The following is a 24,317-nucleotide window of genomic DNA, read 5'->3' on the forward strand; positions in this document are numbered from 1 at the left end:
TGTGGTTCAGCTACTTGAAGACCGAAGCAGAAGGATCACCTGAGTTGCAGCTGAGGCTGCAGTGGCCGTGAGCATGCCACTGCACTCTAGCCCAGGCGACAGTGAGACTCCAACTAAATAAATAAATAAATAGCTCTAACATATTTTTTTAAAATTGACTTAACCTTCCTTAAGTGTTTACCTCTCGGTTAAGAATGAAAATAAACCAGAAGTTTATTTTAAACTAGAATAGTGGCTTTCCTAATATTTTATGTATGGCTATTATCCTTTGAGAAATATTACAAGCAGCTTTGCCTAGGCCTCTCTAAAACTGAGATTCTGGATAATGATACCCAATCTTTGAGCTGCACACTAATGTGTGCACTGATGCACTAATACAATTATAGAATACTAGAAAATTTTCTGGATAATTCATGCTGTATAACCACTACTGTCTCAATTTTCTAAGGATTTCAGCAAAATGCTTTTTGGCCCAAATCACCATATAATTCAGGAAGGGCTTCCTATAGTCTGCCCATGAGAGAAAACCATTGATTTGCCATTATCTCGTGGCAAAATTTCTGCCCACTCTTGAAAAATATGTATAGGCACCCACCAATACCACTACCAATCCCATAGTTCACTTTAAGTCTTTTGATACTCACTCTCACCCACATACCTGCACACCTGCCCTCGACTGGTCCACATACACAAACAAGCCTTTCTAGACACACAGAAAAGGGATGGAAGACACGAGGATTTCCTATATAGTAAGCATGCCTTTTGGATTGGAGAAGCATTTCAGAAAAAGTAGTGGAATGGGAAAAAAGTAAATTCCATGAACAAATCAAATTACCTGAATTATCATCTAAATAATTCTCTATTTCAATGTGAATAGAGGAAGAGACTTAAAATGTCTTTTTTCATTTTCTATTATGTGATGGAGATAGCTCAGGGTCAAAATAATTGAAAGTAGTGCTTATATGATATCACATGGGTTTAAAAATTAAGTGAAGCTGTAATTTTCCTCCTAAATTCCTCTTTTGTCAAAAAAAAATATGATCTTTAATCTTGATAATTGGGGGAATCTCAAATATACAATGTCCAAGAAAATCCGTGGATCTTTAATCATATGTTATTTTCATAGCATGTTGAAGCCCAACTTGAGAGAGAATTTCTGGCATCACTATCATCATCATCATCAGTGGAAGACTACAGCGTTGAGGAAGAAGAACATTAAGAGAAACCAGACATGAACTCTATTCAATTGTATCAGTTTAATTGTAGCAGTATGTTTAATACAAATCCAATCTATGAAGTCAGTGTTAACAGTGTGTTTTATCATTCATTCATCTTTTCAATCTTCAAATCAATAAATCTCAGTAAATCATTCTTAAAAGATCTGTACAAGCAAAAGCTTTGCTCTTAATAGTGAAAACATATTTTAAGATGGAAAAATAATCATTATGAAGCATAGAGAGCTTTCAACCATTTCTTTGGAAATACATCTTGATAATAGCAATAGTTCATCATAATGCAAAACAGAAAGAGGATTAATTTACTGTGGCATAGGAAGTCCTGCCAGTTCCTAAATACCCTGAATAGTTTGGCTGAGTTTTTTCACATTGTTTAGGCCTCAAGGAAAACCAAAGCCCCGCCTCCAGGTTTGGTAGCAAACAAACTCTGCTTCTCCAGCACTGAGCTTCGATCACTCTTCTGGTAATAGGCTTCATGCACATTTGCTAGGAAGTTGGACAGCTCATCAGCAGGTACTATTGATACTGTGCAGCCTCCCCATCCTGCTCCAGTAAGCCGTGACCCTTGAGCCCCAAACTTCCTAAAACAACAAGGAAAAAAGAATTAAAACCTATAATGAAAATAAGATTTGCTTGGTGTTAATAGAACATAGCCTACTCAAGTTCTAAGAAGAGAATATGTGAAGGGTTTTTGGGTGTCATGAAACATTTCAGGACATTAAGAAATTTATACTGTTTCAGAAGGTGATTTAGAATTTTTTAATTGCATCTAAACTATTCCCTGATTTTGGCTGCAAACAGTAAAAGTCAGCAGTACTCTCATTTCATGAGAATTAGCAATAGCCCACTGTAGTCTTGATTCCCTAAAGTAGCCACTTGAAGAGTTGCGTAGCAAGCTACCGGTAAATAAGGAAGAGGGAGTAAAAACAAACAGGGCCCCACATGTTTACAATGAAATAAAGAAAAAAATAAAATAATAAAAATAAAACAGGAGATGTTAAAAAGAAATTCGGGTAAACCTGAATCCAAAGGTTGTCCCAACTAAGAGCAAATCAAAATTTAAAGTGCAGTCTTCTACAACTGGGGGTTTCCTCCAGCAGCTATCTTAGTTGCATTCTTAAGGAATGGCCATTTCATATAGGAGAGTCAGTCCCCTAGAACAGGGAGCTTAGATTCCAGCTGAATAAATTTATCAACAAAGAACTTGTTATGAACCTCTGGGTTTGTTGGTTGATCTAATCTCGAATGGAAAATTAAGCCTTTCCATAAAGAGGATGGCAATCCCTATAGGACTATACCTCCTTCCCTGTTCCTCTGAAGCTTCTGACTTATGGACTCAGAATATGCCATCAGACAAGATGTGTCTAATTGGGATGAAAACAACTATATAAATGATCACACAGTAAGAGGTAATTTTAGTCAACACCAGCCAGTCACAGTTTCAAACCTAATATTTGAAACAAAGTGAAAAGCCCTACACAAAGTGCACTGATGACTCAAAAGGTGCAATTTATCCTGACAACAAAAGTGAACATTTACTCCAAATAAGTAGCAGATAAATACTCCATAATTAATTTAGGATAATTATGTCTTTTTCCCCATCTAAATGAGATACTTTACTTCCTGGAAAAGATAAATAGAATATTATCCCTACTCTAAGACATCAGAATTATTACACACCAGTTGTTCATTTTCATCTTCTATTTCTCAATGATTTTTTCAGTTGATTTCTTTTTATTCATTAAAATATGCTTTGCAAATGAAAATGAATGTTTAAGGAAGAAAAAAACTGTTTACAGAGATTACTGAGCTCTTCCTGTCTGTCAGACATTTAGTTTATGGCTCAACAGCTGATCTGAGTCCATGCTCCTATCATTCAGACTAAAAACTTTCTCAGCCCCTAGGATTCTGGATTATCCTGAATTTCTAGACTAACAAAGGGCTCATTTTTAGTTTATTGATTTTAAAAATGGTTGTCATATGCGGTCACATCAAACTATCTCTCACTGTGGAAGTGCTAGGAAAAAATGAGGTATCACTGAATCATCTCTAGAAGATCCTAAACTCGGGGCAACAAAGTCAACTGTGGTATGATCTAGAGAACAACATGCTCTCTTGATTTTCTAAGGTCCAGAATATACCATTTTGCGGGACTCAAGTCACCAAGTCTTTAATGGTCTTCAGTGGACTTTTAGGCATATGTTATTACACATTCTAATTTGATCAGTTTTTGAAAGCTGTGGTTTCAAAATGGAACCTAAAGCAAACAGTGTATTATTTCTAATCTGGCTGTAAAACCATAGGAATTGTGCCAGAGGTCTATTTTCCTGAGACTCCTGCCAGTTTCCAGAGAACAGAAGCTAGAAATCTTTCTAAAGACATTCACTCCTGATTCTCCAGAGCGGCTTTGTCACCACCCTGCCTACTACAGATGAAAATGGCCTGAATTGTATCAACAACATGATCTGAAATCATCAGGGCTCAAATTTCCCAAATAGAGAATGATAAGTGCTATTACAAATAGCCTTCTGCCCCTGAGTCAGTGACACTTGTGATCATAAATCAGGGGCTGCCCCAGCAGCTGGTCAGCAGCTTGCCCAGCTACCCAAACTTACAAAGGCAGGTAGGTCCTGTCTGCCGTGTTCCCCACTGGTGCTATTTAATAAGCCCTCTGGCATATGCCACAGAAATTCCAAGAGGTTCAAAAGTTAGGAGACTGATAGAAACATTAAGAAAGAAAAGTAGGTGAACCAAGCATGTTTAGTGAACTTTTCATGTTTATATTTTTTCTGGGAGAGCAGTAAAACACTAAAAAATGTATCTCCTAGCTATTGCATATCAGACAATACAAGAGTTACAAAAACCAAAACCCTAAAATCGCTCAAATCCCACTTTGGTGATTATGCTGACTGAATTGGGAATATTATAAGAGTTTGTAAGCAAAAAAAGTAGCCTCTGCCTCATAAAGCATGATCTACAGAACAAAGGCTAAGGCAGATGAAGGATGGAGATTATAAGGAATGTTCCCTTTGATCCTTTTATCACTGAAAAGTATCAGTTATCTGTCCAGGCACCCAATATAACCTAACTAAAATTCCCTACTTTTGAATGAACTGATTTGGCCCTAAGCATTTACTACGTTCCAAGGCATGAGCAGTAGAGAGTGGGGAGATCCAGAAAGACTCAACTGCACTAGAGATTAGAAAGACAGAAGGTAAGAAATTGTCTTGTATTTCAATCCCATTTTATTTATTTCAAAGTAAATATATATTTATATGAGGGGGACCCACAACAACAGAATTAATTTTTCAAGGGCAGGCCCCTTGTAGTATAGGCTTCCTCTGCTAGGTAAGTGTTCTAGGAACCCATCAGTATCAGTCTACCAGCTGGCGTTGTGGTGGAAGGTTGTGTTCGGCTTCAGTAAATTTTTGGAGAAACTTCCAACACATTTGCCCATTTCATGATGGGTGATTTACATGAACAACCTGCCCAGACTGCAATGAGTGTTTAGCAGATTTTGGACCAAAAATGACTTGACCCCCATGCCCCACCCTCACTACTAACCTGCTCTCACCCCTAGTGACTTTCTTTTTTGTTTCCCTGAATGAAAAAAGTCCTCAAAGGGAAACATTTTGCCAATGTGAAAGAGATGAAACAAAAAATGGCAGAAGCACTAAAAGACATCACAATTGATGCATTCAGAAACATTTGAGCGGTGGAAAAATTGTCTCAATAGGTGAATTGCATCAAGTAAAGAGTACTTTGAAAGTGACTGAAGTTTAAATATGTAAGAATACACATTTTTATAAAAGAATTCTGGGTTTGGGGGGTCTTCCTCATACATTATAAAAATGGATAAACTATTCCAAGAAATCTTGAATTTAAAAGCAGGTCATATCCATCTTTCTCTGTCCTTAGCCCAGCACAATTCCAAGCATTTGATACAGTCTAATAAATGGCTTCTGTAGTATTATATTTGTTTTAAAAAGACAAAAATATATATAAATATAAGCAGTCAGTAGTATGTTATTTACACAAAAAGACTTCTAGCTTCTGCTCTCTGGAAAATTGCAAGAATCTCAGAAAAATAGACCTTCCAGCAGATTTTTATCAGTTAAGAGACAATACTTTCAGGCTGCTTTAGACTCAAAAACCACAGCCTTCAAATACTGTTCAAGTGAGAAAGGATAAGAAAATATGCCTACAAGCTTATTTTAGAAATGCAAGTCACTAAAGGCCAGTTGGTTTGGGTCCTGTAAATGGCATGTATGTGTGTATATATATATATATATACATACATATATCTCCATAAGTGGAAGACAGAGGCCCAAAGAGAAATGAGAGCGCTCTCTCCTTCTCTCTCAGTAGGACATGCAGATTAGCACTTGAAGTCATGGGGAAAGAGCATACAACCATGGATTTGCACTTCATTCTTTCCCATTCTAAATTGATTGGGAGAATAGGAGCCAGAGGCTGAGCAGCCCAGTCGCTGAATAAGTTGTAGAAAGACTTCTAAGGAAGACAAAACAAATTAATTTTGGTAACCTGAGTTGATCCATAAAAAGTTGTCATTTGTCTTCCTCAGTAGCTTGGGCAATACTGTAGCAATGAATCCTCACTAATTTCAACAAGTGTCAAATAGAAATAAAAGGCATTAACCATTTTGTCTTCAATAAAACCAGGGAACCAATGATGAATAAGCTGTCTAACATATAATTGACTTGGTTTTAAAAGTGTTTTGTATTCCCAATAAATTCTACTTTAAAATTTAGCCATTTCTTTACATTTGTATTTTGTTTCTTAAAAAAGGTATTTTATAATTCACCAAACATCTTTTACCTTAATTATTATACTTTGTTTCATATAATTGAAGTTCTAATATTAATTTAATTTTTTTTTTAAATAGCCTAACTACATAAGTATATCTTCTTTCTTCCTCCTTGGTCCTTTCTTTTATAACTAAAATGATTTTCTCTTGAAGAACATAAAAGGCTCAACTGAAAAAATAGTTAGCATTGGTGATCTCTTCTACTTTACACTCCTCACAACTTGTGTCATTAAGTTGCCCTTCACGTTGTCCTGAAGGCTACCTGGAGATACCTTTAAAATATGGTCTAGCATCACACAACCTCCCCAGGTTGAAACAAGAAGAAATCAAGACCCTAAGTAGACAAATAACAATCCAGGAAATTGACTCTGTCATAAGAAAACTGCCTATAAACAAAACAATAAAAAGCTCTAAACCAGATGGCTTTCCAGCAGAATTCTACAAAATGTATAAGGAGGAGTTGATACCAAACCTACTGAAAGTATTCCAGACAACTGAGAAAGATGGAACTCTCCCCAAATCATTTTATGAAGCTAACATCACACTGATATCCAAATCAGGTAAACATCCAACAAAGAAAGAGAACTACAGGCCAATATCATTGATGAACATAGATGCTAAAATTCTCAACAATACCCTAGTAAATGGGATCCAAACACATCTCAAAAACCATCCACTATGACCAAGTAGGCTTCATACTGGAATGCAGGGCTGGTTCAACATTCACAAGAACATAAATGTAATTAAATATATCAACAAATGTAAAAACAAAAACCACATGATTATATCATTAGACACGGAAAAAGCTTTTGATAAAGTCGAGCACCCATTCTTGATAAAAACTCTCAGTCATCTAGACATAGATGGATATACCTCAAAATAGTAAGAGCCATCTACAAGAAACCCACATCCAGCATACTGCTAAACAGATAGAAATTGGAGCCTTTCCCTTGAAAACTGGAAAAGGACAACCACTGTAACCCCTCCTTTATTTTATTTTATTTTATTTTATTTTATTTTATTTTATTTTAAAGATGGATGGTACAATTCAGGGTTAGGTATACAAATGGTAATCATGCTGGTACCCTTGTTGATGAGATGGTCCTCCTCCCCTGGCAGTTTCTCACTACTGCCAATCCCACACCCACTCCCCTGGCAGTTTCCCACTACTGTTAATCCCACCTGCCCCCCATCCCCTGACAGTTTCCCACTACTACCAATCCCTTTCTTATTGTATTATGATAATTGTTCAAGGTCTACTTATGAGTGAGAATATATGGTACTCTGCTCTACATTTCTATGATAGATCACTGAGTATGATTGATTCTAAATCCATCCAAGTTGCTGTGAAGTCTACATGTTTGTCCTTTCTTATGACTGCATAATATTCCATTGTGTATATGTACCACATTTTTAGAAATCCAGTCCAGCTTTGATGGGCAGCATGGTTGGTTCCATGTTTTTGCTATTGTGAATAGAGCTACAACAAACATGTGTGTGCAGGTATCTTTTTTGTAGAACGATTTAAGTTCCTCTGGGCATATTCCCAATAGGGGGGTTACTGGGTCATAGGAAGGTCAAGTTCTAGTTCTTCCAGAAATCGCCACACTGTCTTCCAAAGAGGATACATTCCCACCAGCAGTATAGAAGCATTCCTTTTCTCAGCATCCTCACCAGCACCTGTTGCTGTTTGTTTTATTAATGATAGCCATTCTTACTGGAGTAAGATGGTATCTCAATGTGGTTTTGATGTGCATTTCTCTGATAATTAGTGAAGCTGATACTTTTTCATGTATCTGTTGGCTGCCCATATATCTTCTTTTGAGAAGTGCCTATTCATGTCTTTTGACCACTTTTTAATGGGGCTGTTTGTTTTTTTCCTTTCAGTGTGTTTCAGTTCCTTGTAGATACTAGATGTGAGACCTTTGTCAGATATACAGTTGGCAAATATTTTTTCCCATTCTGTGGGCTGTCTCCCTACTCTCTTGATGGTTTCTTTTGCTTTGCAGAAGCTTGTCAGTTTGATGAGGTGCCACTTAACTAACTTATTTCTTATGGTATGGGTACTTAGGGTTTTGATCAGATTGGTTGCCAGTTTTTCCAGCAACATTTACTGAATAGGTTCTCCTCTCCCCAGTGGTTGTTGTTGGAGGCCTTGTCAAAGATGAGTTGAGAAATTGAAGCTTTACTTCTGGAATCTCTATCCTGTTCCATTGGTCTATGTACTTGTTCCTGTACCAATACCAGGCTGTTTTGATTACTGTAGCCTTATAGTAAAGTTTGAAGTCTGGAAATGTGATATCTCCTGTTGTGTGTGTGTGTGTGTGTTTTGTTTTGTTTTGTTTTGTTTTGCTAAGGATTGTTTTGGCTATTCGTGGTTGCTTATGTTTCCATATGAATTTCTGTATTGTCATTACCAGGTCTGAGAAGAATCCTGCTGGTAATTTAATGGTTATTGCATTGAATCTATAGATTGCCTTTGGTAGGATGGACATTTAACAATGTTGATTCTTCCTATCCATGAGCATGGAATATTTTTCCATTTGTTTGTGTCTCCCCAGATTTCCTTGAGCATTGTTTTGTAGTTCTCATTGTAAAGGTCTTTCACTTCTCTGGCTAGTAGGATGCTGAGGTATTTCATTTTTTTATGACTATTGTGAATGGGATTGTGCTTTTTATTTGGTTCTCTGCCTGCTTGTTGTTGGCATATAAGAATGCAACTGTCTTTTGCACATTTATTTTGTACCCTGAGACTTTGCCAAAGTCCTTTATCAGTGCAAGGAAGTTTTTATCAGGTTCTTTTGAATTTTCAAGGTATAGGATCATATAGTCAGCAAAGAGGAATAACTTGACTTCCTCTTTTCCTATTTGGATATGCCTGATTTCCTTCTCTTGTCTAATTGCCCTAGCTAGGACTTCCGACACTATGTTGAACAAGAGAGGTGAGAATGGGCAGCACTGTCTTGTTCTAGTTTTCAGAGGAAATGTTTCCAGGTTCTGTCCATTTAGCAATTATGTTAGCTGTGGGTTTATCATAGATGACACTTACTATTTTGAGATATGTTCCTTCTATACCTAGGTGTTTGAGAGTTTTTATCAAGAAGGGATGCTAGATTTTATCAAAAGCTTTTTCTGTGTCTAATGAGATAATCATGTGGTTCTTGTTTTTACATCTGTTGATGTATTTAATTACATTTATAGTCTTGTGGATGTTAAACCAGCCCTGAATGAATGAAGCCTACTTGGTCATGGTGGATGATTTTGAGATGTGTTTGGCTGGTAGTTCTCTTTTTGTGTTGTTGTTGGATCTTTACCTGGTTTGGGTATCAGTGTGATGTTAGCTTTGTAAAATGATTTAGGGGAGAATTCTATCTTTCTCAATTGCCTGGAGTACTTTCAATAGGATTGGTGTCAGGTCTTCCTTGTATATTTTGCATAATTCTGCTAGGAAACCATCCAATTCAGGTCTTTTTTTTGAAGGTAGTTTTCTTATGACAGAGTCAACTTCCTGGGTTATTATTTGTCTATTTAGTGTCTCAATGTCTTCTTGTTTCAACCTGGTGAACTTGTATGATGTCAGAATGTCCTCCATTTCATTTTGGTTATCAAGATTGTTTCCATATAGGTGTACACAGTAATCTCTGATAATCTTTTGTATTTATTCAGGGTCCATTGTGATTTGAACTTTTGTATTTTGATTGTATTTATTTGGGCTTTTTCTCTCTTTTTCTTGGTCATTCTGGCTAGAGGTTCATCAATCTTGTTAATTCTTTCAAAGAACCAGCTTTTTGTTTTTTTCCTGTTTTCTATGATATTTTTATCTTCTATGTCCCATATTTGGGCTCTTATTTTGGTGATTGGATTCTTCTGATAAAGTTAGGGTTTTGGTGGTCTTCTCTTTCTAGTTTCCTTGGGTGATTTGTTAGGCTCTCAACTTGTGATGTTCCCATTTTCTTGATTGTGTGCTTGTAGAGATATACATTCCCCTCTTAGAACTGATTTCATGGCATCCCAGAGGTTTTGGTAAGATGTTTCTTCATTTTCATTTGTTTCCAGGAATCTTTTAATTTCTGCTTTGACTTCAGTGTTAACCCAGTAGTTGTTCAGCATCATGCTGTTTAGTGTCCATGTCTTTGTGGATTTTGGGGAAATGTTGTTGGTGTTGATATTTATTTTTATTACACTGTAGTCTGAGAAGGTGCATGGCAATATTTCAACCTTATGAAATTTTTTTATGCTTGATTTATGGCCAAGGATGTGATTGATCTTGGAGTACATTCCATGTGGTGATGAATAGAATGAATATTCTGTGGGTTTTGGGTGGAATAATCTGTAGGTATCTAGTAAGTCCATTTGATTGAGTGTCAGGTTTAGGGTCTGGATCTCTTTGTTGATTTTTTTGCCTCAATGAAATATCTAGATTTGATAGTGGGGTACTCAAGTCCCCTGCTATAATAGTGTTAAGAGTTAATATCTTTTTTAAATTTACTTAATAGTTGCTTTATAAATGCTGGTGCTCCTGTGTTGAGTGCATATATGTTTAGGATCGATATTTCCTGTTGTTGGATTGAAACTTTTATCATTATGTAATGTCCTTTTGTATCTTTTTAAAGTTTGATACCTTAAACGTTGTTTTGTCTGATATTAAGATCAAGACTCCTGCCTTCTTTTGTTTTCCATTTGCCTGGAAACTTACTTTACATCCTTTAACTTTGAGTCTGTGTGTGTTCCTAGTGGCGAGATGAGTATCCTGGATGCAGCAAATAATTGGGTCATAGTATCTTAGCTAGTTTGCCATTCTGGGTCTTTTCAGTGGTACATTTAGTCCATTCACCCCTCCGTTTCAACACAGTTTTAGAAGTCCTAGCTAGAGTAATCAGACAAGAGAAGGAAATCAGGGGTATCCAGGTAGGAAAAGAGGAAATCAAGTTATCCCTCTTTGCAGATGACATGATTCTATACCTCAAAAATGCAAGAGAATCTGTCAAAAACTTCTTTGCACTGATAAAGGACTTTGGCAAAGTCTCAGGGTATAAAATAAATGTGCAAAAGACAATTGCATTTCTATACACCAACAATACACAAACCGAAACCCAAATAAGAAGCACAATCTCATTCACAACAGCCACAAAAAAAATGAAATACCTTGGCATCTTCCTAACCAGAGACGTGAAAGACATTTACAATGAAAACTACAAATCACTACTGAAAGACATCAGAGATGACACAAACAAATGGAAAAATATTCCATGCTCATGAATTATAAGAATCAGCATTATTAAGATGTCCATTCTACCCAAGGCAATCTACAGATTAAACACAATTCCTACTAAATTACCAGCAGCATTCTTTTCAGACCTAAAAATGACAGTACAGGAATTCATATGGAAACACAAACATCCACGAATAGCCAAAACAATCCTCAGCAATAAAACCAAAGTGGGGGGTAACAGACTCCCAGGCTTTAAACTTTATTTTAAAGCTACAATAATCAAGACAGTCTGGTATTGGTACAAGAACAGGCATATAGACCAATGGAACAGGTTAGAGATTCCAGAAGCAAAACCTCAATTTCTCAACCAACTCATCTTTGACAAAGCCTCCACCATCAACCACTGGGGAGAGGAGAACCTATTCAGTAAATGTTGCTGGGAAAACTGGCTGATCCCATGCAGAAGATTGAAACAAGGCCCCTATGTAACACCATACTCAAAAATCAGCTCTAAGTGGATCAAAGACCTAAACATAAAACCTCAGACTATAAGAACCTTAGAAAATGCAGGAGACATTGTTATGGTAATTGGGACTGGCAACCAATTCCTGATCAAAACCACAAATGCACATGCCATAAGAGATAAGGTAGACAAGTGGGACCTTATCAAACTGACAAGCTTCTGCAAAGTAAAAGAAACCATCAAGAGAGAAGGGAGACAGCCCACAGAATGGGAAAATTATTTGCCAACTGTATATCTGACAAAGACCTAACATCTAGGATCTACAAGGAATTCAAATGTGCTGAAAGGAAAAAAAACAAACAGCCCCATTAAAAAGTGGGCAAAAGATATGAATAGACACTTCTCAAAAAAAGACATATGAGCAGCCAATATATACACGAAAAAATGCTCAGCCTCACTAGTTATCAAAGAAATGGAAATTAAAATCACACTGAAATACCACCTAACTCCAGTCAGAATGGCCATCATCAATAACTCAAAAAACAACAGATGTTGGAGAGGATGTGGTGAAAAGAGAACAATTCTACACTGTTGGTGGGAGTGTAAACTAGTATAACCTCCACAGAAATCAGTGTGGCGATTCCTAAAAGATCTAAAAATCGACCTTCCGTACGACCCCACAATCCCCCTACTGGGAATATACCTGGATGAACTCAAATCACTCTATGAAAAAGATACCTGCACATGCATGTTTACTGTAGCATTATTCACAATAGCAAAAACATGGAACCAACCGTGCCCATCCAAAGAGGACTGGATAAAAAAAAAATGTCGCCTTTGGGAGGCTGAGGTGAGTGGATTGCTGAGCCCGCGGGTTCGAGACCCGCCTGGGCAGCGAGACCTCACCTCTACAATAAATCAAAAAATCAGCCAGATGTGGTAGTGCATGCCTGTAATTCCGGCTACTTGGAAGGCTGAGGCAGAAGGATCGCCGGAGCCCAGCAGGTTGAGGCTGCGGTGGCTGGGAGCGGCCACTGCACTCCAGTCTGGACGACAGAGTGAGACTCCAACTCAAAAAAAAAAAAAAATGTGGTATATACACACGATGAAATATTACACAGACATAATGAAGGACAAAATTATGAACTTCGCAGCAACTTGGATAGACTTAGAGTCTATAATACTGAGTGATCTATCACAGAAACAAAGAACTGAGTATCACATGTTCTCATTCATAAGCGGACCTAAACAATTATCATAATACTATAAGAAAAGGATTGATAGTAGTGGGAAACTGTGGGAGGGGAGGTGGGACTGACAGTAGTGGGAATCTGCCAGAGGGTGGGGGTTGAGGGGCACACCTCATCAACAAGGATACCTGGATAATGAACAATTGTAGACCTAACCCTGAAATATACCCCACATCTTTAAAATTTAAAATTTAAAAAGAAACAAGGAAAAAAAAATATGGTCTAGCTCAGATCACACTAAGATTTTTGCTTGTAGGTAGCACGTTACATATTCTAGGTATTAAGTCCTTCATTCACTAATTCAATTAGATGCCTTTTCATGCAAATCATTTCCAAGATGGCCCTCAGAAACAGTAAAGGAATTTTACAGTGCCACAGTGGCCCAGGGAGGATGATCTAAAGATTATTTTTGGCAGCTTCCCTTCTTCCTTTTCTGGGGAAGGCAACCAAACTGCTCAGGCTGCCCAGTCTTAGTCACATCCTCCCCACTGATGTTAACATTTGTAAAGGCAACAGGGAAATGTGGAGGTGGTGTGGTTTTTAAACAAAGCAATACTCTGCCAGAGGTCGAGTCTGTGACACCAGCATCCTGTACCAGGCCTTGCCAGTGCCCTTCCTGGTATGCCCAACACCTCTTCTGCCTGGCCCTAGGAAACAGTCACACAGATTCAGAAGGGATGAGCAATTAAGAGTATCTCCACTGTTGATGCATGTGACTGTTTCCCCATGTTTACTGCCTGCTACTCTTGCGTTGTCTTTTTCGGTTTTTAACCATACTTAATCCCACTAACTTTTGCATTCTTCTGAACCCCTCCTTCTTCCCTCATTACTTCTCAGACATCCACACAAAACAAAACAGGTTTTGAAAGCAGAGATTAGACTGAAATTTCACATGGTACACAAATATCCATGTGAAAAGTATGCACTGACTAAAGGAAATAAGGGCATCAATGACTTCATCTACTTAATTCCTCCTGGGCTATCCTCCTCTGAGTTTGCTCTGCCACTTAGGGTCTTTAGTAACTTGTAACCAGCTGAAATATTTGGAGAATATTATCTATGGGTCATAGTGACAGCACAGAAAAAGTTAATTGTATAAGAAGCTTAAGGACCACACATGTATTCTGTCTGATATTTTCAATATTCCAGAAAATAATCCCTCAATATGAAAACCTTGGAACTTATATAAGTATGGAGTAATTAAGAAATAATTTTGATATTTAGCAATTGGCTTTCCAAACAAAAACAATAACGAAAAGGGGATAGAGCTCTTTATACCAGATGCAACTGAATTATTCTCAGGAAATTAATACAGCCGGGCTCGGTGGCTCAGCCTGTAATCCCGCGCCTTTGGGAGGCTGAGGTGAGTGGATTGCCTGAGCCTGTGGGTTCGAGACCCGCCTGGGCAGCGAGACCTCATCTCTACAATAAATTAAAAAATTAGCCGGGCATGGTAGCGCATGCCTGTAATTCCGGCTACTTGGAAGGCTGAGGCGGTAGGATCACCGGAGCCCTGCAGGTCGAGGCTGCGGTGACCGGGAGCGGCCACTGCACTCCAGTCTGGGCGACAGAGTGAGACTCCAACTCAAAAAAAAAAAAAAAAAAAGTTAAAAGAAATTAATACAGCAGATAAAAATGATCTAGTTAGAAACACCTTAGCTACCACTAAGGAAGCAGTTTCCAAAAACAAATAAAATGAAAGATAAATAAAAGGTGCTCTTCCAAACCCATTTAAGACATAGCCACAGAATCTTTCACTAGAGCTACACTTTTTAAATGCATATACCTGTAGACTGCTGGAAAAAAGAAAAGACACTGGAAATCATAAAGCAAAGCAACAATCCAAAGTCACAGAACTCAAGATGAAAAAAGGCAGAGCAAGAACTCAGCCTTCCAACTGCCTCCCTGCTCTACATGGCTTTGCTCAATGTTCAAATGCTGGAAATGATGACAATCAAGGCCTCCACCATTAAGCTTCAAAGCTAGGAGGAAAAAAAAGGGGTTTTAAAAACACAACCCATATTTGAGTATAATCATGTCTCAGTATAACACAAGGGGAAAGGTAGGCGTGGGCAAAAGCACTGTACCAGGAGAAGGCTTTCCAACCAACTCATGATGTGAACTTGCTCAAATCACTTGGCCTCCAAGTACTTCTTGGATAACTAAGGCCCCTTCCTGCACTAATGCCTCGTGGTACCGTAGGATATTCTTACCCCAAATTGAAAAGTATGGCTTCCAAAAAGGAGCTTTTAGGGAAACGAGGAAAGTTTCTCAAGGCAAAAACCCAGAAGTCATCTTGATTCTCCACTTTCACCAATGCAGCAAGTGTCCGGAGTCTTCCTTCAAGGCCTATCTGACATAGAATCACCTTAACAATTCCTCTGCCTCTTTCTCTAACAAAGCTGGAGTTCTTCCACTGGCCTACAAGGCCCAGGTGGTATGGTTTCCCACTTCCTCTCTCACTTTATTATCTACCACACTTCTCTCCTTCTTTCCCTGCCCTCCACCACACTGGTCTTTTTGCTGTGCCTCCCATGTGACAGCCAAGCATCCACTTCAGGACCTAGGCACTTGCTGTTCTCATTTCTTCACTTCCTTCAGGTCTCTGTTCAGATATCACCTCCTCAGTACAACCTTCTTTACACCATATAACGAATACCCACCCAACCCTGGTCATCTCTATCCCTTCTAATTTTTTTCATATGACTTATCACTACCACCCTAATTATCAATATTATTATTATTATCTGAGACAGTGTCTCACTCTATTACCCAAACTGGAGTGCATGGTACAATGACAGTTCACCACACCCTAAAATTTGGGTTCATGTAATCCTCCTGCCTCAGCCTCCTGAGAAGCTGGGACTACAGACATGCACCACCATGCCCTCAAATTATTATTAATTGTCATTTCTCTCTTTACCTATGAGAATGTAAGCTCCACAAGAACAAGTGCTTGTTGACCATCCCAGGAAGAGTAAGTTCATCAGGGCATCCCAAGAAACTGGCAAATGCCTTCCACTGCTTTTCAGGTATGATTCAAACCATCTCATTCCCCTCCAAGCAAAGATATTTCTTCCTGATTCCTGCACAAATCATTCCACTTCCTTTTATTTCCAGAACTTAACAATATTTGTCCCTTCCATTTACTGAGCTCTTGATACTTTCAGAAAAGAGCACTTACAATTTAAAAAAAAATAAACTGGGAAGGTTTTTTGGCAATTAGTGAGCAAACACTGACGTCAGCAGAGTGATTCCCTCAATGCCATGTTCAAGTCTCTCTCAACAAGTTGGGTTCCACATGCCACTTACGATCACTGGAGCTACTTGGTTAAACTTTTTGACTGGGAGTGTGGCAATGAGTGAGGCAAGCCACAGGCGCCAAGTGGTTTAATTGTATTTCCATTACTAATTGTATGTAACACTGCATTATCTTCTCACAGTGGAACAGCATCTAGCCATTTGAAAGTTCTCCCCATCTCCCTTTTAGTTCTCCCCAAGTCAGTGAGATCCCTCCTGGGTGAGAGATTATCATCCCCATTCTTTCACATATATAAGAAGGCTGTTTTCAGATTTTGTCGAAGAATTTCCCTCTTTACATTTCTGCCTCAACTGACCATTCACAACCTGGACTTCCTTCAGCACTTATTTCCTCAAATGGCCTCAACTCAACCTGGAAGACAGGAAATGCTGGCTCCCAGTGTGATTCCTTCAGCCACCTTGCCCCTCACACACTCCTGTCAGGCTTGAGTTCTCCTTTAGTTTTCTTCCCCTGCCAAACAGAATCGCTAAACTTAATTAGGGCCCTGAACAGGAGTTTCTGACAGAGCAACAGTGTCATAATTAAAATATCATGAGGAAGTTACATCAGGGCCCATCTCTGAGAAAGCTACCTTCCTGAGAGGCCTAATTACCCAAAGTTGGAAAGTCTTTCTTCCAATGTTGTAAAGAACTCACACCAAACTCACTCCACCCAGAGCCTCATAAAGCCTTGGAGCCAGGTCTTGAAAATATCTATAGATATTTAAGAGGGGACACGTTCAGCTCTGTATCCTGGGAGATCTCTCATATAGGAAGCAGGGAGGAATCTACTTTCACATAGAAGATTAGGCAATGTTGCATTTTCCAACTAATTTAAACAGTATTCTTTGGGGGCATCCCTGAGCCCCACAATGCAGCCCTCTCAGTCTCACCGACAGATGTCCACCAGCTGGTCCAGTTCAGGGCAGCTGCACTCATACATGTCCCGGCAGCTCGCGTGGCTCTGGTTCATCAGCTCTCCCAGCAGCTGGACCGTGTTGTCAGGGGCTTCTTCACATATCTTCTTGAACTGGAGCACTCGCGCAGCCTCACTGTACACATGCTTTGCCCGCTGGTAGAGTTTGAAGATGAGCACTGAGGGAGGAAGGGCACAGGGAAGGAGGTTAGAAGTAATTACTGGATGTAGATTTCTGTCTTTGAGGATGTATTTCTGTCTTTGTTATCAATATCTTAAACTTTAAATAGATCTCTTTCACTGAAAGAATTCTTTGAGTTGAAATTTGTCTGTTGTAAGTCAGCTTTACTTTTTTTAGATACTGAATAAAATCTTATAAGTACATTTTCTTCACTTCACTCAAAACATCCAGGCATGTGCATACATGTATGTGAAAAATGACCCATCCCACAGGAAGGGAGAGGTAACCTGTACTGAGCACACCCTGCACACAGGGCCCTTTAAAAGTACAACCTCCTTAGGGCAACCCCTCAGGCCCCCTCCCACTGTGGAGCTTTTCTGTCCTCTCAATAAATCCTGCTTTCAAAAAAAAAATCACAACCTCCTGTAGTTCTCATCATGGCACTGGGTAATGGGAGGTATGGTCTCTGTTTAACAGACAGAGAAGGAGTCTCAGCAGAGTGGAGTGACGTGCCTATGGTCACACATCCAGAAGCAGAACTGATCAGGGACATGTGGCCTCAGAGTCATGTTCTTTCCACTGTGCCCATCAGAAAGGACCACCATAAAATCCTTATGGTGGCAATTATGTTCATAAAAATATATCCTAGAGAAACAGATACATGCAATTAATTATGGGTGTACATAATATTTACATATGTACATATATATAGAGAGAGAGCAGCATTATTTATCATAGCAGAACATAAGAAACAATCCAAATGTCTAATAACAGATAACTATTTCAAAATCATGCAGTATTTATTTTTTAGATATTAGTGCTATTAAAGCTCAGATTCTAAGATAATTTGCTGCATGAGAAATTGTTCGTATTAAGTGAAAAAACAGCATACGAAACTCTGCTCTTCTCCACTCTGCCATCTTCCTCTGGAGCCTGGCCTGTATAGACCACACCCATGGATTCTCTTGCCATCTAGATGGAGATAAGCAGGAGATCAGCACGAGGTGGGAGGGAACAGAGCGAGGTCAGGGGATTTATTCTCCACCCCCCCCTTGAAGAGCCACCCAAAGCTGGCTCTGTGCCTCTACTGAAGAACACTAAACATCCTTCAAGATAACTTTTTCTATCTGATTCATTCCTCCTGGGCCTACCTCCAGCTTCTTCCCCCCCTAAAGTAAGATTGAGTTTTCAGAAGCACTTTTACATTTCTACTTATAATCCAATAAATGCTATTAAAGTTTCAGGTTACATTTTTCACCTCCACGGCACTGTCCTCATAATTCTTAGAAAGAGATAAAAAGGCAGTGAAGGCTAGAGGAAGTAAATAGCCATTTGCTGTTAACTGCATGTTTGTGTCTCCCCAAAATCCATATATTGAATTAACCCCCAATGAGATGGCATTAGGAGGTGAGGCCTTTTAGAAATGACTAGGCTTAGATAAGGTCAAGAGAGTGAAGCCCCCATAATGGGATCAGGGTTCTTATAAGAAGAGATAGACCACATATGTACCCAACCCTGAATTGTATTCCACATCTTTAAAGTTAAAAAAAAAGAAGAAGAAGAAGAGATAGAGACTAGAGTTCATTCTCTTCACCATATGAGGGCACAACAAGAAGATGGTCACCATTAAAACAGAAAGAGTCCCTTTACCAGACACCGAACGTGCTGGACTTCCACCCTCCAGAACTGTGAAAAATAAATTTCTGTTTTTAAGCCACTCAGTCTATGATATTTTTGTTATAGCAGTCCCAACTTACTAGGACACAACTCTTAGGATTTGTGTAAATGTTTGGTAATTATAATGGTGGGGCTGCATTTCCTTCAAATTAATAATGATAAACTAAAAGTTTTTTTCCAAAGGTTTCCAACTGAGTCATATGAAGTAGATTAACTTCAATGAAATGATACAAATTGTGAATTTTCCTATTTTCTTCAAAGAGGACCTGTATTCAGTCAACAAATCTAATCAGCTTTTCTTTCCTAATGTGTCTTATAGCCGTCCCTCCCTCCCTCCTATTCCCACTGTCATTATCTAAATTCTCTTTTAGTCTCTTTCTCACCTGGACTACTTTATAGGGCTCTCCTTATTGGTATCCCTGTCTTGCTCTTTCCTCCTTGCAACCTACCTTCTGGTCACCACTGCCAGATTAGGCTGCTAAAGCACAGCTTTATTCATATTACTATTCAAGCCATGACTGTTTCACAGGGTTAACCATCACCCAAATTCCTGCACTCACCATTCTTAGTCCCAACAGGGGCTCTGCCCTTCAGCCAAACTGGCCTATGGTATAGTTACCCTAACACTCCTTGCTCTGGATATACTCATCAGTCCCACACAAAAATCACTTCACTTTTTTTTTTTTTAATTTTAAATTTTAAAGATGTGGGTTTCAATTCAGAGTTAGGTATACAAATGTTCACCATGAAGGTACCCTTGTTGATGAGATGTGCCCCCCTCCCCTAGCAGTTTCTCACTACTGCCAATCCCACACCCTTCCCTCGCAGTTTCCCACTACTGCCAACCACCCCCCCATCCCGACAGTTTCCCACTACTGCCAATCCCTTTCTTACAGTATTATAATAATTGTTCAAGGTCTGCTTATGAGTAAGAATATGTGGTACTCAGATTTGTTTTTGTGATAGATCACTGAGTATGATAGACTCTAAATTCATCCAAGTTGCTACGAAGTCCATATGTTTGTCCTTCTTTATGGCTGCATAATATTTCATTGTGTAACACATCTTTTTATACTGTCCAGTTTCAATGGGAAGCATGGTTGGTTCCATGTTTTTGCTATTGTGAACAGTGATGCAATAAACATGTGTGTGCAAATATCTTTTTATAGAATGATTTGAGTTCCTGCTGAGTCATACGGAAGGACAATTTCTAGTTCTTCCAGAAGCCGTCACACTGTTTTCCAAAGAGGTTGCACTAGTCTGCATTCCCATCAGCAGTGTAGAAGTGTTCCTTTTTCTCCACATTCTTGCCAGCATCTGTTGTTGTTTGTTTTATTAATGATGGTCACTCTTACTGGGGTTAGGTGGTATCTCAGTGTGCTTTTGATGTGCATTTCTCTGATAATGAGTAAGGCTGAGCACTTTTTCATGTGTCTGTTTGGCTACCTGTATATCTTCTTTTGAGAAGTGTCTATTCATATCTTTTGCCCACTTTTTAATGGAGCTGTTTGTTTTTTCCTTTCTACACATTTGAGTTTCTTGTAGATCCTAGATGTTAGGCCTTTATCAGATATACTGCTGGCAAATATTTTTTCCCAGTCTGTGGGCTGTGTCCCCACTCTCTTAATGGTTTCCTTTGCTTTGCAGAAGCTTTTCAGTTTGATGAGGTCCCACTTGTCTATCTGATCTCTTATGGCATGGGCACTTGGGGTTTTGATCAGGAATTGGTTGCCAGTTCCAATTTCCATAAGGATGTCTCCTGCATTTTCTAAGGTTCTTATACTTTGAGGTTTTATGTTTAGGTCTTTGATCCAGTTAGAGTTAATTTTTGTGTATGGTGATAGATAGAGGTCCTATTTCAATCTTCTGCATGTGGTCGCAGTTTTCCCAGCAACATTTACTAAATAGGTTCTCCTCTCCCTAGTGGTTGTTGTTGGAGCCTTAGACAAAGATAAGTTGGTTGAGAAATTGAGGCTTTGCTTCCAGAATCTCTATCCTGTTCCATTGGTCCGTATGCCTGTTCTTGTACCAATACCAGGCTGTTTTGATTACTGTAGCCTTCTAGGAAAGTTTGAAGTCTAGAAGTGTGATTCCTCCTGCTTTGCTTCTTTTGCTAAAGATTATTTTGGCTATTTATGGTCATTTATGTTTCCATATGAATTTCTGTGTTGTCATTTCCAAGTCTGAGCATGATGATGTTAGTAATTTAACAGGTATTGAGTTTAATCTGTAGATTGCTTTTGGTAGGATGGACATCTTAACAATGTTGAGTCTTCCTATTCATGAGCATGGAAAATTTTTCCGGAAATCACTTCTTGCCCTTTCTCTCCCTGTCAAAGTTTTACCTTTTTCTAAAGATTCAGTTTAAGTTTTATTTCATCCATGAAGCCATGATGACCTCAACTGGAAACAATTTCTTGATTCTGAGTTTGTACCACACTTGCAGTCCATGTCACTCATGGAGCTTTTGGTATACTTTCCATAGTAATTGTTTCCTGTATCCCTAAAAAAGGTTTGCAAGCTGGTGAAGACAGATACCAGGTCTTCTAGTTCCATGCCTTCCTCCAGGACAGCCTCTCACCCCATAGCACCTCTAACAGTACCTTATATGGCAGGAGTTAAATGGGTGTTTACAGTTGATGGTGATATGATTAGGACTTTATTTTAAGCCCAGTCCAAAATCAAGATAAGTCCATCCAGGTATTGTTGTTTAAAAAAAGAAGAAGAAGAAGGGGAAAAAATGGTATTCCGGTATTCACAACTTAATAAACTGTTGAGCTGAGGAAAAGGGACAGTAAGATTCTCTTTTATATTAAATCTGCAACTGCTAACACCAAGTATGGATGAAAAGGAAAAAAAAGAGAGAAGTTGCAAGTTAAATGTAAGTGGGAATAAAAACACAACATGTTTTGTTCCATCAGTAGCTAGGTCATATAAATAAGCCCACACTACAATGTGAATGTGTTATTTCCATCAATCAGTTCAACTGAAATGGGAATATGATTTATCTTAGGGTCTGGGTGGCAGAATATCCCAAAGGAAAACATGTCTTACTACGCCTGTAATCCTAGCACTTTGGGAGGCTGAGGTGAGAGGATTGCCTGAGCCCAGGGGCTGGAGACTAGCCTGGGCAACTTGGTGAGACATCATCTCTACAATAAATCAAAAAATTAGTCAGGCGTGGTGGTGCACGCCTGTGATTCCAGCTACTTGGAAGGCTGAGGTGGAAGTATCACCTGAGCCCAGCAGGTCGAGGCTGAGGTGGCAATGAGCATGCCATTGTACTCCAACCTGGGTAACAGTGAGACTCCAACTCAAATAAACAAATAAATAAATACCCAAGCTTTAAGATTCCATATGTTTCTGTTTTAATTTTGAACTACTTTACCTACTATAATCATAGATAAAAGTATACAGTTGGAGCATGGGGTGTATTGTTTCATTTTTACTGCAATGACCATGGATAAAGAAATTGCCTAGATCCCAGATCCACTGGCTATAGCATAAAAGACACAATAAGGCAACATCCACTACAATCATAAAGCATTGCTATTTAACCCACACAACACTGTACTATGTTCTGATGTGCAAAGACTTTTTTAACATTGAATAATAAAAAAAATTAATCCTAACAGGACAATGGATAAAACACTATAATAAACTTTAAAGGACCATCACCATACCAAACAGTTATTAACATTTGTCATATCTGCTTGAATTGATATTTTCTGAAGTATTTTTAAATAAATTATAGATGATTTACATAGTTTCTCCTTACACGAGTGTGCATCTCTATAAAATAAAAATATTTTCTTATATAATCACTATTCACTATCACATCTAAAAAATTACCCATGGTTCCTTAATATCATCTCATATCCAGTCCATATTTAAAGTTTCCCAGTTGTCCACCAGTTTAAATACCAATTGGTTTACACCAAGACTCAAACAAATTTCACACATGGTATTCAGTTGTTATATCTAATAAGTCTCTTTTAATCAAGAATTTAATGCTTTTTTAATACCCTGGATTCTCAGTATCGTATCCAAGCACATTTTAGGGCCATACCCTGCGATAAAACTCAGGATAATCCACAAGAGAGAGTATGCTTTGGTTTTCCTTTAGATTTAAATATTTTCTTTTAGGATTAAATATTCTAAAATAGAAACCATTCAGAGAGATGTTTTCTATTAAAATCAGGTCTGGCGCTTTGATTTGTGACAAGAAACATTCAGAATACACTGAGCAGATTACCAGAACCTCACAGCTCCAGCACCTTCCTGTGTCTCTACTCTTCTTGAAGAGGAAGTGCTTCAAAGCAAGCCTTCTAAGCAGGAATGTCTAATGAGGCCCCTTGCTGGGCACTCTGAAGGTGCATGAAAGCCTGCCAGAGCTCACAACCTCTTGAACGGTAGTAACTCAGACAACAAGGGAAAGGGCAGAAAGGGCATCTGTTTCCAATTGTGACATAAAAATCTTGCCAAAGGCTACAACGGATTTGGAGACCACCCTTGGGAGGGAAAGCAGTTCTGTGTTGGCTGGATCTCACAAATGCTCTCCCGATCCAGGGTCTGGCTTGTTATGTGCTGGCAACTAATCAGGTCTCTGTTGTACAAATACCAAAATATTCAAGAAAATCTGAAGCTTTATCCGTAACAGCTTTCTTCCCTGTCCAGTTAACTTTATAACTGGATGTTCCATCTGTCTTAAGCTCTTATAATCCTTGAGAGCAATTATTACATTAAAGAATGAAGGAAGCTGTTTCATACTATGTTCATTGCATACGTGATTATTTCCAAGGAAAATTCAATTTAAGAATATAGTACTATATGCCATTTTCCTACAGTACTAACGGCCTATCCTATCCATGGGAAATTCAAGGTTTCAAAGCAGGATGTACAACACAGGCTTTGGAACACTGATTTTCTTCCATGTGAACCTCATATAATTACTGAATCTGATCTTGAAATCATGGCACAGATTCTGAAATCTAAATGTTCATGGCCACTTAGACTATAAAATAAATATTTCATTTTGTTGTTCAACAATTCTGACTTGTATAATAAATTCTGTTTGCGAGTTCTAAACTTTCCTTCTGACTTCTTCCCTCATTGTCCACCCCTTTCCCAGCCACACTGGCCCCCTCGCTGTGCCTCCTGCAGCCCATGATCCTCACATGGCTGACCTCTTCTTGTCACTCAAGCCTCAGATGTCACAGCTTCAAGGAGACCTTCTCTTGACTCCAATCTGGGAT

General features: G+C 38.7%; 1 protein-coding gene across 2 annotated transcripts in view; it reads right to left on the bottom strand.

Moving 5' to 3' along the window:
* Positions 1-1,237: 1,237 nt before the first annotated feature.
* Positions 1,238-24,317, bottom strand: part of GALK2 (galactokinase 2) — a 194,271-nt gene continuing 171,191 nt past the window's right edge. For both annotated transcript variants that reach the window (XM_008069892.2, XM_021718509.1), the window contains 2 exons: positions 17,182-17,383; positions 1,238-1,816 (listed from right to left, as the gene is read on the bottom strand). In XM_008069892.2, the coding sequence (XP_008068083.1) occupies positions 1,609-1,816; positions 17,182-17,383 (410 nt within the window). In that variant the 3' untranslated portion in view covers positions 1,238-1,608. The remainder of the gene's footprint in view (positions 1,817-17,181; positions 17,384-24,317) is intronic.

Source organism: Carlito syrichta, unplaced genomic scaffold, assembly GCF_000164805.1.
Source record: "Carlito syrichta isolate Samal-C Ts95f unplaced genomic scaffold, Tarsius_syrichta-2.0.1 Scaffold312386, whole genome shotgun sequence".
NCBI classification, from domain to species: domain Eukaryota; kingdom Metazoa; phylum Chordata; class Mammalia; order Primates; family Tarsiidae; genus Carlito; species Carlito syrichta.